Here is a 16,607-nt window from a genome sequence, read left to right as displayed (position 1 = left end):
GTTTCTGCCGCTAGAGCGCTCGAGAGCGCAGTGAGACAAAATAGTGACAGGAGCCGAGAAAGCGTATGTCGTGCTTGAAATGCACTCACATCAGTCAGTCATAACAGTGCAACGACACTTCAGGACGAAGTTCAACAAAGATCCACCAACTGCTAACTCCATTCGGCGATGGTATGCGCAGGTTAAAGCTTCTGGATGCCTCTGTAAGGGGAAATCAACGGGTCGGCCTGCAGTGAGCGAAGAAACGGTTGAACGCGTGCGGGCAAGTTTCACGCGTAGCCCGCGGAAGTCGACGAATAAAGCAAGCAGGGAGCTAAACGTACCACAGCCGACTGTTTGGAAAATCTTACGGAAAAGGCTAAAGCAGAAGCATTTCTTAAACAGGAGATTGGAAAACCGATGGATCGGTCGTAGTGGAGATCATGATCAACAATTCATGTCATGGCCTCCACGCTCTCCCGACTTAACCCCATGCGATTTCTTTCTGTGGGGTTATGTGAAACATTCAGTGTTTAAACCTCCTCTACCAAGAAACGTGCCAGAACTGCGAGCTCGCATCAACAATGCTTTCGAACTCATTGATGGGGACATGCTGCGCCGAGTGTGGGAGGAACTTGATTATCGGCTTGATGTCTGCCGAATCACTAAAGGGGCACATATCGAACATTTGTGAATGCCTAAAAAAACTTTTTGAGTTTTTGTATGTGTGTGCAAAGCATTGTGAAAATATCTCAAATAATAAAGTTATTGTAGAGCTGTGAAATCGCTTCAATCATTTGTAATAACCCTGTACAGCACTGCACAACTACAACTGTTTGAATAGTACAGTGATATACACCGTAACGTAATAATAATAGTGATGTGCGTTTTACTTTCACCTCTGTTTGCCACTTGGCCAGTTCCCTTTGCCAGCTCAGTTTTACTGAACGACCCCAGCACGTTGCAACTTGGCATTCGCCACAGAAAGAAAACTTTGCCAGAAGTGAAGGCCATGTTAAATGGCACAAAAATAATTGTAGCAACGGCATGAATTTGAACAGGGTTCATTTCATCTTAGTCGGAACTCCACAGCTAACTGACCCACTACATTACGCAAGACAAACCCTCAAAACTGAAGACAGTAAACAAAGACATCCAAAAATATCTTGATTACTTTAATAGCTTTTATCAGTTTTTATGTCCCCAGCTGTTAACAATGGTGAGATCACCATGCAGGTCCTCATGTCACTATTTCAAGGGCTGCTGGTTGGCTTTCCAAAGAAATTAAGACTTGTGACATTGAAGAATATGTTTCTAAATGCACTTAATTTAAATTACAAAATTAATATTCTATGGTGATTTAGTGAAATGTTACCATCATGAGATATATCTCAATGAAAGCTATAAGCAGAAGGAGAAGCTGTGTCTTCCTACACGCGAGTGCATGAAGCATGCCTTAGGTGGTTACGTTTGACCAATTCGATATTTAGAGAAGTGAATATGAAACCCATGTAACGGCCACGCTTAGTATTGGCCGTTACGTTGTCACCTGTTTTTATAATGTCATTCTATCGCAGATTATTTTACAGGTGCGTGTCCTCTGGTTATTCTTGAGATATAAAGTTGAACTTATTTAATGGTGGCCTTCGAGTACAATGTATGAGAACTCCTAAAGAATTCAGTACAAAGTTATTCTCAAAACATAAGTGACCATTTATGACGTCTAGAAATTCTTTGCAATACATGCACAAACATGAACGGTTCCTCTTGTAGGTAACTATTATGAAATAACTTTCGTTAAAACCATTTCGGACTGTATGAAGAATAACGTATGGTTACAGTGTACCGAAAATACGAACAGACGACTCTGTTACTAAAAATAATACTAAGAAATTTGTAATTTAGAATATAATTACAACTTCTTACTCATATACAGACGAAATCTGAAAGCCAAGTAAGTATTTCAATGAGGAAAGTGACTTCTGATATTTTGTCGGATTCTGCAATAATTGCTCGTAGTTAAAATAAAAGCACAGTGCAATAATCATATACACCGGTATGTAATTTTCCGATAATTTAGCAACATATTTAGGAATATTTGTTTCTTAAATCCCTTCTTTTTCTTCTGGAGAGACGTTTGATAAATTGCCATCTTTTGAATGATACGTTTAGGTGCTGTGACAAAGAGGATCACAGGCTAATTGTTCAGTACAAATAACGATGTAGGTTAGATTACTGTGGAAATGTGGTACTTCATAATAACAGGTTGTAAGTGGACGTCATAAACGTTTCCAAAACTTCAGAACATTATATTTTATAGCGAATAGTACGCTGTGCTTCAATTACGAATTTGAAAATACAACCACACTACATGCAAATTCTTGTTCAACCCAAAGCAAGTTACGTGTAATGCATGGCACTGTAGACAAAGCATGGACGAGCAATTGTGCTCACCTTAAATGGAAAGACGGCTTACGCTGCGTGGAGCGTGAGCTTATAGGTCAGCACTGTAACAGCATTTACAAAGTTCACCCGAAATATCAGCCTGCCCCTTCGCCGTCTAGTTATAACATCGCAGCAATCTGTGAACCACTAACCTCTGAATGTTCTGTATCGGACGCAAACGCGAAGAAAGCAGACTAATTCTTATCGAGAAATAACTGAGAATGGGGAACTGACGAAGTAGAACAGTTGTATTAATCTCTGCGAGCAATCGTAAAATAATCATGACTGCTGTAGATCATGATTGTTATTATATACCTAAACTTTCAACTGCAAAGCAATGCCTTTTTACAGAGCTTAACTTTGCAGTGAAATCCATTGGTAATAATGAATTAATCAGATTCCATCGGCAAAATTTTGTAAAATAAAGCCTAGATGCAATATTAAGTCTTCTTTAATTTATCCAATAATATGCTCTTCGCTAATTTGAGACGTTGTGTGTGGAACAGGAAAATATGTTTCCTGCAGTAGTTATATACTAAAGCCATGTTCTCAGCAATTACGGGTCGAAGTCTGCATTACACAAACATTTAAAATATATAAATTGAGTTACATTTGGAATTCGAATTCTATATTCATCTCCGTAATCTGGAATAAGCCTTCTGCATAAGATACATCTTTATCGAGGAGGAAGCCGAAAAAGAGGTGTAACCTATATGAATGTATTTCAAGTGCCGCTCAGTTAAACGCTGCACAAGAATAAGTGTAATATGATGAAGAACAAGATGAGCCTGTTTAATAATATAATTTATATAATTATCTCTTCTTTCACTTACATTTTTCTCTCGGGACAAATACGAATTTTTAAGTAACTATTACAACAAAACGCGTTTCTGCTATATGAAGAACCGCCCGTGTTTTAGTCACATAGAAGGTACGACGTAAGAATATCACTGTCGCACAGCATTCTTAGTGTGTTTTTCTTATTAAGCCGGCCGGTGTGGCCGAGCGGTTCTAGGCGCTACAGTCTGGAACCGCGCGACCGCTACGGTCGCAGGTTCGAATCCTGCCTCGGGCATGGGTGTGTGTGATGTCCTTAGGTTAGTTAGGTTTAAGTAGTTCTAAGTTCTGGGGGACTGATGACCTCAGAAGTTAAGTCCCATAGTGCTCAGAGCCGTTTTTCTTATTAAATTCCATATTGTAGTTTATAGTTGTGTGATGAATTACTTTACATGAATATCATAACTTCAGCTTACGCCACAGGTTTTTCGAATTCAGAAGTAATATTTGCTGTGACCATATTCGTGTCTTTTATCATCACATTTATGCGACGACTGAGAAGTGGTTTACATGACAACTTCCTCTAGTGACCTGTTCTCATCTTGCATCCAAAAAACGAACGTTTTCAACAAAGCGCTGAAATTTCTGTAAGCGAAATTACTATGTCCCACCGATGAATAGTTCGAGGAATGATTTTTGTTAACGGAGAAATGTAACGTATTGCATTTGCCCCTTGAATGAAATCTAAATCTCTACGCGAATGATAAGTCACAGGCATACATTAAGTTATGTTGTAAAAAATTTTAAATACCTTACATTTTTCTCTGTTGTAGTCATATCTAAGTCAATAACTGTGAGTCGCAGTGCCCTGAAAATTTTTATGGGAATGTCTCTAACCTGTAATTCGTCAGAATTTGTGCTTCGGCCACTGTAAAAGCGATACACAAACAATAGGGATGACAAGCCATGACAAGACATGTGATCCCGCATCCCAACTAGTTAGCGTATTCAAGGATTCCGTGTACAGCTGAATGGTTCAAGCCGAATGATGCGATGTTTACCTACACAGAGAGGGATGAATAGAAGACAGTGACAGAAGCAATTAATTATAATCCCCGATACGATGTATTACGCGAGGCGTTTAATAAACAGGTTGGTTTTATTCAGGACTCCAAAACCTCATATTATTTCCCACACTTCTGCCCTGAAAACCTTATTTTTCAACATAATCCACGTTCAATATGATGGCCTTTCGCCAGCTTACTGGGAGCGCCTGTATCCCTCATGGTACCACTCTACTCGTCGACGTCGGAGCCAACGTCGTTCTGCATTAATAACCTCCCCAACATCTATGCACTGCTTCCCGCGGAGTGCATCCTTCATTGGACCAAACAGATGAAAGTCGGAACGTACGAGATCCGGACTGTAATGCGTAAGCAGATCAGCGCAATTGGTTGCTCTTTATAGTATTATGTTAGGTGGCGAGGAGTCCAGTGGGTACATACCTGTGCGTACCCCAACTGGTGGACGAGTGTGTTAGCACTGCCAACAGAGACGTCCAGCTGTGCAGCGAAGTGTTTGTTTGTGATCCGTCGATCACCTCGAATGAGAGTGTCCGCACGTTCCAACATTGTGAGAGTCACACCTGTGTGCGGCCGGCCGGTACGCGGGAAATAGAACATGTTTGCGCGACGTTGTTGCGCTGATGACAGACGCCTCCCCCAACGACTCACCGTGCTTTTGTTCACTGATAGGTTTCCGTAGACATTCTGCAAACGCCTATGAATATCTGCGATGCTCTGGTTTTCCCTATGACTGCTATCTGCTTGGAACGCACCTCCGTTGCAGACGCAGTTCTGAAGGCTATTTGTAGCGCCGCCACTTACCCGATCTTCATGTGACCATAGGGGTTGAAGCGGGAATATTCTACTATCTCCTACAAGTTCCGCATTCATTCAACTGAAAATGGCCCAAAAAAAATGTGTTGCATTACTTATTGAACGCTCCTCGTACGACTGAGTACAGGAACACCTTAGAACAAAGCGCCCAAGGATCCAGACTGCGGACATGCACTTGAGGGCAAACACATTACAAGTGTTCCCCATAGTCACCGTTCATTTGAAGCCAGATTTCAGCACATCTCCTCATCGATGCCACTACAAGTTTAAAATTCCCATGCGTGCTCCAAATGTACTGACACCTCTCAAAATGGTATAAGAGAGCTACGACCTATCCGCTTTGTCGAAGATTCGTACTTCGTATTTCCGAACAGCCACATGAAAGTGTACCGGTACACCATCATGCAGGTACCACATACGCCCTGGCAGTTGCCTTAAGCGATTTAGGGAAAGTACGGAAAATCTAAATCTGGTTGTTTGGACGGGGATTTGAATAGCAGTCCTCCCGAATGCTCGGTGCAACCACAGAAGGAAATATTGATCAAGTGCACAGTGATATAGGCACTGCGAAAGTAACTGTACTGTAGAAGAATTAGTCATAAGAAACATCATCCAAATAGTTAATTAGCTTGTGTTGCAAGAAATGAAGGTACACACGATTAGGAAGTCGACTAGGTAGGAAATGTGGCGCTATCAACCCATCACCAACGACGCTTGCCCTAACTTTACTGGAAAATCACCGCTGATGTGCCTTCTTAATGATAATATATGGGCTCTCATAAGCCTAAACGTGTGTTTTAGATGTTGTTATTACGGTCTCGGGTGAAGCATGCTTTGTCTGTAATGAGGAACTATGAATCATTCCCACAATGTGCAAGGATCCATTTTCAGAAGGCAACCTGAGCTGGAAAGTCAGGAATGAGCAGGGCTTGCACACTTTGTACATTATATGCGAAGAACTGTCCCTCACTTAGTAACTGCCGAATCGTGGAGGGTGAGAGTGCACAGTGATATAGGCACTGCGAAAGTAACTGTACTGTAGAAGAATTAGTCATAAGAAACATCATCCAAATAGTTAATTAGCTTGTGTTGCAGGAAATGAAGGTACACACGATTAGGAAGTCGACTAGGTAGGAAATGTGGCGCTATCAACCCATCACCAACGACGCTTGCCCTAACTTTACTGGAAAATCACCGCTGCTGCAGCAATCCGTCTGGTACTTGCGACCGGCACTGCGTTTAGTTGCTGTTATATGCTCTCCTCCATTCGTAATGTCGACACTGTTCATGGTCTAACTGCATAGTGCATGTTAGGTTTAAATGTATCAATGTGGTGCTGGCATTGATGGGACCTAATGAACACACTGCTGTCTGGCTGTCGTCTCTGAGTATACACTGCATAATACAATTGTGCTGCCTCCCGTGTAGTGCTATTACCACGTCCGTACATGAAATGGATATCCGCCATTTCTTCATTCTAAAATGTGTGAGGAGCCATGGTAACCGCTTAAAATACACTGTATTCTGCTTGCGTCTTTCGTTTGTACCTGTTACTCAAACACGCTGCATAAGCCTCAGTACTACAGATTTGGCTGTCTTAATTGTTGACAGAGTATTAGACCCTAAGACAACGACCACTGCTTTACAGGAAAGAATATTATTACTGAGAAGGAAAGTTACTGGTATCGGCTCGTATTATATGTTAACTGACTGCGATTCGAGTTTAGTCCTTACTCATCAAGGAAGTTGAGTGCATTTTGCGAAGGATGAATCACTAAATGCTGGCATTATTTGCAACTAATACCTACTTTTTGGAAACTATGCTAACAACAAACTTGTAGCATAGCCACTTTACAGCTAGATAATATTTTGTCCTTCACGCAACAAAGTACTACGCATCTGAGAACAGAGTCTTCTTTACGTACCAGATCAAGGTGAAGCGTTATCGATCTGTGTACAGGATGGCCTTGATACGAAATTTAGGTTTTTGTTGTGTTGGTACATATTGCGTCGTAATGTGACTCAAGAGTTAACTTAGTTTTGTTCATACAGCCTCTCGAATTCATAGTGTCGAATGAGTCCCTTTCAGACGAATAAGCTGTAATATTTGGCCATGAAACTTATTTTTGGGCGATTCGCCAAAGGAAATTCATCCAAATGAGTGAACGTTTACGTGCAGCACGCTTCTTCATTTTGAGAGTTAACAAATTGACATCCAAATAGATGTGGCCATACTTTGTTGAAGATGGTCAGACCACACATGAAAGAAGGAAGATTCGGGTTTAACTTCCCGTCGATGTTCTTTTAAAACGAGCATCCCCGGCAGTTGCTTTAAGCGATTTAGGGAAAGTACCGAAAAGCTAAATCTGGTTGTGTGGACGGGGATTTGAATCGCAGTCCTCCCGAATGCTCAGTGCAAGCACAGGAGGAAATATCGATCAAGTGCACAATAACATAGGCACTGCGAAAGTAACTGTACTGTAGAAGAATTAATTACTGAAGGCGATTTGTGCAAAAAGAGAGCCCCAATTGTTGAGTGATGAAAAAATCAAATTCGAATAAAAAATGTTTGTACTGTTATAAAAAGAACCTAACTTACTTGTGCACTGATTTGTCTCTGTGAATACCAGGAACGAAATACCAATCAAATCAATATCTGAAGCCGATAAGCCGGCAACGTATCAGGACGAAATCGGTTCCATCTGAAGGCTCCGTTATGATTAGTCTATTATGTGGTGCAAGGGTGACTTAATATGTCGACTACCTTGTGTAGGTAAATATGAATCTAGTGAAAACCACAAAAATCTTTTGGATAAACGGATTGGGAAAGAAAGTTAGGATAATTGTTGCAACGATCATCCTGGTCATGAAATGTTTAATCCCTCTTGACGCCCATATGTAAAGAATTATTTTCTGATTATACTGAAGAGGTTGTGTCACTAGTTGAAAGGTTTTATAAGCAATCCAGAATAGCAATTCTGTGATTGAATGTACTAACTATGAAATCTGTCTAATAGTCTTTTCATCTAAATAAAGTTTACATCATTAAGTAAGTGTATTTTTGACCTAAAAAACGGTACTTCACTGCCCGTCCGAGGAACAACCGTAGCATCCTTACTGGTGCGATTATCATTTTGTGTCACCTGAAACTAGTCTATCCCTGAAAGGGTTCTGTCATTAGATCTGAGCTTAGCAGTTTGTCTCTCATTGAAATTCGAATGTGTATGGTAGAATGACAAGAGTTTTTTATGGTGTATGACAGCAAAGAGATTTCTGTCTCGAAGTCCGAGAAATAACTTGGAATTTTCTTTTGCTGGAAAAGTGACTTGACAGTTTTATTACTTAGGAGAAGTGTGTTACCTTATCAGCCTGTCGCAGGCAGTCGATGCGGCGCATTTTGCCTTTCTGGTCAGGGTTGGACAGGACGCACATGGCGGGCTTTTTGCCCGTGATGCTGAGCACGAAGTCTTCCCGACACTCCTGCGTGATGTCCTTTCGCAGCTTGCCCAGCAGCCGGGACGCCCACTTCTGCTTTACCTCCACTTTCTCGTTCTGAAAATTGACAAATAGAAAAATGTGAGCATGTTTAGATGACATCTGGTAACAGTCAGAAGATGCAAGACGTCTACGTATACACTATCTCATCAAAACTATGTGGACATTGATTAGCAGACATTAATATGGGATTTGTCAACCCTTCGCCTGTATCACGGATTGAATTCAGCTGGGAACGCTTTCAGTGAGGTGTCTAAATGTATGCGGTGGAACGGCAGCCCAGTTTTCCTCAAGACCATAAATCAGAGAAGGTTATCTAGATACAAGGACAATCCAAATGTTGCACATGAATTTGCTTGAAAATAGTACGTAATATTTTAACAAAATTTCAAATGGGATAGTATAATAAACATCATGCATTTAACCAAGCATTGTAACTAACTATTAAGGGGGAAAAGTCTGCACGAAACACCTACATAAAAAAATGATAACTAAAAAATCAATGTACTATCCTTTGGCCGTAAGATGCAAAGATAAAAGTTCACCCGGAATCCAGAAGGCACATGCTACTGGTCTACTGTACTATGCTTCGTTGTTACATTAGAAATTTTGCAGTTTGTAATTTTGGACTACAGTTCTGTACAACACTACAGCATGCCGCACTATGCTACAGTAATGTAGCACTTAGTATAAGCACGAAGGAAATTTTTTAAATTTGTCTTGATAGTTAACCCCTGGCACGCTGAGGCACAAATCAGGATTCACAGGAGCTGCGCTGCTGTTCTACTTAAGGTGTAGGGATTGGGAGATGGTTGTCAGAGTCTCAGGAAACCGTTTCTGATTCTCAACCACTTCATCTCCTCGCTGCTTTGGGAAAGTTTTTGCAGTTAGTTGTTCTGACGTGCTGCGTCTCGTTCCCACGATGTCTGACCTCTTCTAGGATGTCTGTCGGCAATGTAGGTTTGCCGTTCATAATCTGATATTTCGGCTGTCAGCGAGTTCAAAATGGTTCAAATGGCTCTGAGCACTATGGGACTTAACTTCTGAGGTCATCAGTCCCCTAGAACTTAGAACTAATTAAACCTAACTAACCTAAGGACATCACACACATCCATGCCCGAGGCAGGATTCGAACCTGCGACCGTAGCGGTCGCGCGGTTCCAGACTGTAGCCCCTAGAACCGGATGGCCACTCCAGCCGGCACACAAAACTCCATGTCTCCTTTTGTACTGGCGGGTGGGCTGCTCGTGACATGACACAAATCACGGAATCGTGGTTGCCTGGTGAAGAAACCAGTGACGAAACTGCTCCCGATGTGGAAAGTATGTCGCTAGCATGCCCTCCACACGCTGTAAGTGATAAGGGCAGTAACAATTGCCATAGAGAATGTTCCACACGGTCCTCTGGCTTACCGTGAACTGGTGGGCCAACTGCCTGGTACTGACACGGCGGTTTAATCACATTTTCCTCCAAGTCTGGTGTACGAACATTTCGTGTACGTTCTTCATGATTACCTGCTTCCTGAAAGGTCCCCGTCTCAGACAAACGGCGAGACACTGCTGCAAACATTGAAAGGTCTCCAGCGTGGAAACCAAGCATTTCCGGACATAAGTTTATTTGACCTTTTTTGTTTCGTATCCTCTCATCGATCAATCTCTAGAGTTTTTGCACGGTGAAGAAAAATCACACTGTATAATTTTTTTTTATTCCCTTTAAATTAAAATCGTCCGTAGCTCGTGGTCTTGCGGTAGCGTTCTCGCTTCTCGCGCAAGGGGACCCGGGTTCGATTCCCGGCGGGGTCAGGGATTTTTCCTACCTCGTGATGACTGGGTGTTGTTGTGTCGTCTTCATCATCATCATCATCATCATTCGTCCCCATTACGGTTGGAGGAAGGCAATGGCTAACCACCTCCACTAGGACCTTGCCTAGTACAGCGGTGCGGGTCTCCCGCATCGTCCCCTACGCTCCTCGGAGTATGAGACCACATTATCATCATCATCATCATCATCATCAAATTAAAATCAGGTTTCTCATGTGGAGTATATATTACACAGGCTGACAAAAAAGTGAAGCACTCAGAAGGGGAGGAGCAAACGAATGAAACTTCAGGGGTTGAGAGGAAAAGTGATGTTATTTCAGTGATTACGAAAAACCAAGTCATATTTACAAATAATTTGGTAGTATGAGCCCACTTATCAGTATGACGTTGCACCACTTCTGGCGTGGATGCATGCTCTGTTTTGACTGGGAAGGGTCTCATAAGACCGTAGTATGCCCTCCTGAGGCACGCTGGCCCACAACTGTTTTAACGTCCGAGTTGCTCCAACACGTTCTATCGGGGACAGATGTGAGGTTCTTACTGGCACTGGAAAACGACAACATCACGCAATCTGTTCACAGAGACTCGTGACGTGTGTGGATGTGCCTTTTCATAGTGAAAAATGGCACTACGATACTATCGCTCCACAGGTAACACGTGAGGGCGCAAGATCTCTGTGATGTACCGTTGTGCGGTCAGAGATCCTTCAGTCACTACCAGCGGTGTCCTGAAATTATACCCGATAGCTCCCGATACCATAACTGCAGGGTTAACTCCGCTGTGCCTCTCCAAAACATTGGAAGAATGGGGTTTCTCACAGGTCGCCGCCATACTCGCCGACAATGATCACCCGAGGTAGTGTAGTACTGTGGTTCATCGCTGAACATAATGCGACGCCATTAATAAGCAGTTCTTGTTTTCCGGTCACGGCATCGTTCCAAACGCAGCCACATTTTGTGTTGTGTTGACGGCAACATCCGTATAGGGCGGTACTTCCTTAAAAAACTGCTGCTGGTCTCCGACCAATGGTGCGGACTGAGAGTATGACGCAGGGCGTCCATTACTTGTTCACGGATGGCATGTGCAGATATGAAGGGTTTATAACGTGCTTGGTGCACAATACGGCAATCCTCTCTTGTGGTGGTCAGCCGTGGACGATCGGAACCGTGGCGACGAGTATGCCTGGCCATACATTCTGACGCAGTCCACCATAGGGTCTCAACCACATATGAATGGGGTTGGGTTGGGTTGTTTGGCGAAGGAGACCTGACAGCGAGGTCATCGGTCTCATCGGATTAGGGAAGGATGGGGAAGGAAGTCGGCCGTGCCCTTTCAGAGGAACCATCCCGGCATTTGCCTGGAGTGATTTAGGGAAATCACGGAAAACCTAAATCAGGATGGCAGGACGCGGGATTGAACCGTCGTCCTCCCGAATGCGAGTCCTGTGTCTAACCACTGCGCCACCTCGCTCGGTACATATGAATGCCCCACAGATATGGGTACTACACGATTCGACCAGTTGGCCAAATGGAGTTCAATGAGGCCCGTTTCACCTTTCAGCTGCTGATAACGCTGTCTCACACGAATACGCGGCATCTCCGTGTCCTTCACAGTGATCATTCAACATCTGACGCTGCTCGTGCCCTTTATATACCCTGCCAAGCCTGTGACAACTCTAACTACGATCAACATTCTGGTGGCCGTTCTAAATGTGACAGAATATGTACAAAATCGCAACTCCAATCATTGTCATATTCGCCGTTGGTACGCACGAGTACTAAGTTACATTTGCATCTGGCTATGCCTTCTGCGTGCTTCGCTTTTTTTTCAGGCTGTGTATTTCACAATGGTGTCAGTGAAGAAAAACATTTAAATAACTGACACAGATCATAACCATTCTCTTTTACTTGTGCTTTAGCGGCATGTCGGAACCCGTTCCCTTTTCCTCGGGCTTTAGCGGCGTGTCGGCAGGCAGACCAGTAGAAACGGATTAACTCAGTCTTATTAAGCAGAGGACAGTTTCGCTGTTGCTACACGTGCTGTACCCGTAAATTTTGTCGAACGTAAACTGTTTTACATGTGTTTGTGCGCAGAGTACACGAGGAGCAACTTGGAGCAATTCCAGGTTTCGTCTAGAGGGGCGTAAAAAATCGTTTACAAAGGAGACCCTTGCTGTCTAGTACGTCAGATTCCAGTTTTCTCTGTGATGTTGGCTGATTTTGAGGCTTTCACGCCCTACCATTTCATTCACGTTCTTATTATGCGCCGAAACTGCTTTAACGCACCTGAGAGCTGAGAGCTAATCAGCGCATGCATTTATTACGTTGGCCGGCCGAGGTGGCCGGGCCGTTCTAGGCGATACAGTCCGGAACCGCGCCACCGCTACGGTCGCAGGTTCGAATCCTGCCTCGGGCAGAACTACTTAAACCTAACTAACCTAAGGACATCACACACATCCATGCCCGAGGCAGGATTCGAACCCGCGACCGTAGCGGTCACGCGGTTCCAGACTGTAGCGCCTAGAAACACACGGCCACCCCGGCAGGCTTTTCCACGCATCTCAATGTCTATATGACGCCATATCTCCTGAACTATGTGTCGTAAATGATATAATTTCGTAAGTATATTCAGCTGTATGTGTGGATACTGCCTGCAAAATGTCGCCAATGGAGTTAGTAGTAAAGAAGTAATGAAATAAAACTTCATTCCTGAAGCTGAAGTTTTACTACATGAACAGAGAAAATGCAATAAGCAATAAACTTTTTCCTTTCTATATTTTGTGAGGGTGTCAAGGTGAAAAATTTGGAAACGATTTGAAATTCTGTATAAGGCTTGTTGCAAATCTCCCAGTGCTCTCATTCTCAATACTGAATCGATATAATCTGGGTAATTTCCATGCAGTGAGTTACGCTCCCTCAAGACATACTATATACACTCCTGGAAATTGAAATAAGAACACCGTGAATTCATTGTCCCAGGAAGGGGAAACTTTATTGACACATTCCTGGGGTCAGATACATCACATGATCACACTGACAGAACCACAGGCACATAGACACAGGCAACAGAGCATGCACAATGTCGGCACTAGTACAGTGTATATCCACCTTTCGCAGCAATGCAGGCTGCTATTCTCCCATGGAGACGATCGTAGAGATGCTGGATGTAGTCCTGTGGAACGGCTTGCCATGCCATTTCCACCTGGCGCCTCAGTTGGACCAGTGTTCGTGCTGGACGTGCAGACCGCGTGAGACGACGCTTCATCCAGTCCCAAACATGCTCAATGGGGGACAGATCCGGAGATCTTGCTGGCCAGGGTAGTTGACTTACACCTTCTAGAGCACGTTGGGTGGCACGGGATACATGCGGACGTGCATTGTCCTGTTGGAACAGCAAGTTCCCTTGCCGGTCTAGGAATGGTAGAACGATGGGTTCGATGACGGTTTGGATGTACCGTGCACTATTCAGTGTCCCCTCGACGATCACCAGTGGTGTACGGCCAGTGTAGGAGATCGCTCCCCACACCATGATGCCGGGTGTTGGCCCTGTGTACCTCGGTCGTATGCAGTCCTGATTGTGGCGCTCACCTGCACGGCGCCAAACACGCATACGACCATCATTGGCACCAAGGCAGAAGCGACTCTCATCGCTGAAGACGACACGTCTCCATTCGTCCCTCCATTCACGCCTGTCGCGACACCACTGGAGGCGGGCTGCACGATGTTGGGGCGTGAGCGGAAGACGGCCTAACGGTGTGCGGGACCGTAGTCCAGCTTCATGGAAACGGTTGCGAATGGTCCTCGCCGATACCCCAGGAGCAACAGTGTCCCTAATTTGCTGGGAAGTGGCGGTGCGGTCCCCTACGGCACTGCGTAGGATCCTACGGTCTTGGCGTGCATCCGTGCGTCGGTGCGGTCCGGTCCCAGGTCGACGGGCACGTGCACCTTCCGCCGACCACTGGCGACAACATCGATGTACTGTGGAGACCTCACGCCCCACGTGTTGAGCAATTCGGCGGTACGTCCACCCGGCCTCCCGCATGCCCACTGTACGCCCTCGCTCAAAGTCCGTCAACTGCACATACGGTTCACGTCCACGCTGTCGCGGCATGCTACCAGTGTTAAAGACTGCGATGGAGCTCCGTATGCCACGGCAAACTGGCTGACACTGACGGCGGCGGTGCGCAAATGCTGCGCAGCTAGCGCCATTCTACGGCCAACACCGCGGTTCCTGGTGTGTCCGCTGTGCCGTGCGTGTGATCATTGCTTGTACAGCCCTCTCGCAGTGTCCGGAGCAAGTATGGTGGGTCTGACACACCGGTGTCAATGTGTTCTTTTTTCCATTTCCAGGAGTGTATTTTCTATCTTTGATATTTGACTTATTGTGTTAATCCTTTAACGTAAGATTATACCTATTAACGAGTGGATTCTGACTGCATTTTAAATTTTTAAATTCAGTCAATAATAATGTGAAATATAGAAAATCAAATTCTTGTTGCCCCTAGAAGTCGTTAGGTAGGTATCCTGCAATTGAGACCGTGCTCCATTTTAGCTGTTTAGTAGTATACACTACTGGCCATTAAAATTGCTACACCAAGAAGAAATGCAGATGATAAACGGGTATTTATTGGACAAATATATTATACTAGTACTGACATATGATTACATTTTCACGCAATTTGGGTGCACAGATCCTGAGAAATCAGTACCCAGAACAACCACCTCTGGCCGTAATAACGGCCTTCATACGCCTGGGCATTGAGTCAAACAGAGCTTGGATGGCGTGTACAGGTACAGCTGCTCATTCAGCTTCAACACGATACCACAGTTCATCAAGAGTAGTGACTGGCGTATTGTGACGAGCCAGTTGCTCGGCCACCATTGACTAGACGTTTTCAATTGGTGAGAGATCTGGAGAATGTGCTGGCCAGGGCAGCAGTCGAACGTTTTCTGTATCCAGAAAGGCCCGTACAGGACCTGCCACATGCGGTCGTGCATTATCCTGCTGAAATGTAGGGTTTCGGAGGGATCTAATGAAGGATAGAACCACGGGTCGTAACACATCTGAAATGAAACGCCCACTGTTCAAAGTGCCGTCAATGCGAACAAGAGATGACCGAGACGTGTAATCAATTGTACTCCATACCATCACGCCTGGTGATACGCCAGTATGGCGATGACGAATACACGTTTCCAATTTTTATCAAAGTCGGAAACGTGAAGGTTCGCATTTCTCCTCCTCACACGAGGCATCACAACGTTTCACCAGGCAACGCCGGTCAACTGCTGTTTGTGTATGAGAAATCGGTTGGAAACTTTCCTCATGTCAGCACGTTGCAGGTGTCGCCACTGGCGCCAACCTTGTGTGAATGCTCTGAAAAGCTAATCATTTGCATATCGCAGTATCTTCTTCCGGTCGGTTAAATTTCGCGCCTGTAGCACGTCATGTTCGTGGTGTAGCAATTATAATGGACAGTAGTGTATATATAGTTTCTATCTTTAATATTTGACTTATTGTGTTACGCCTTTAACGTAAGATATACCTATTAACGAGTAGATTGTAATTGCATTTTAAATTTTTAAATCCAGTCGCTAATAATGTGAAATGTTGAAAATCAAATTCTTGTTGTCCCTAGAAGTCGTTGGGTCGGCAACGTGCAATTGAGACCGTGCTCCCTTTTAGCTGTTTAGTAATATAGCATTCTCACTATTACAGTAGCAGAAATGCTAAGTTATAGTTGGGTGCAAATGTGAAACAACGGTTTAGTGACTTAGACTACAGCAGCGGCGGTCAAATGAAAATGCTTATTGAATGACCATAATGCACGGCTTTTATTCGTATTTGGCCCCCTATACGCGTTCCTAGGAAGAGGGTAGAAGAAAAGCTGAAAATAACAGTGCCAGACCTTATTTAAGTAAATAAAGTGTGGCTGTTAATGATTCTTTCAGCTGCACAACTCGTCGATGTTTATAAAACTTGCGAAACAATTTCTGATCTTTTGAATAAATCTGTTCAGAAGTCATAGTATCTGTCCTTTCGAGTGACTTTCTCGTTAATGGCACGGCACAGAGCTAGAATGTAAAGTCTTTGTTACATCAGTCGTTTTTACCTCTAAATAAAATAAATTTTTTTATTCGAATTCTTTCTTTTTAATTCTTACTAAGAGATTCCTAAGTGCATTATGTTGACATTC

The 16,607-nt window shown here is 43.9% G+C and overlaps 1 protein-coding gene across 7 annotated transcripts in view; it reads right to left on the bottom strand.

Moving 5' to 3' along the window:
* LOC124722841 (nuclear factor 1 X-type) overlaps positions 1-16,607 on the bottom strand; it is a 585,762-nt gene that overhangs the window by 338,193 nt on the left and 230,962 nt on the right. For all 7 annotated transcript variants that reach the window (XM_047247961.1, XM_047247963.1, XM_047247965.1 and 4 more), the window contains exon 3: positions 8,460-8,651. In XM_047247961.1, coding sequence (XP_047103917.1) covers positions 8,460-8,651 — 192 coding nt within the window. The remainder of the gene's footprint in view (positions 1-8,459; positions 8,652-16,607) is intronic.

This window comes from Schistocerca piceifrons, chromosome X (genome assembly GCF_021461385.2).
Source record: "Schistocerca piceifrons isolate TAMUIC-IGC-003096 chromosome X, iqSchPice1.1, whole genome shotgun sequence".
Taxonomy (NCBI): Eukaryota; Metazoa; Arthropoda; class Insecta; order Orthoptera; family Acrididae; genus Schistocerca; species Schistocerca piceifrons.
This window is presented reverse-complemented; position numbering and strand designations above follow the sequence as displayed.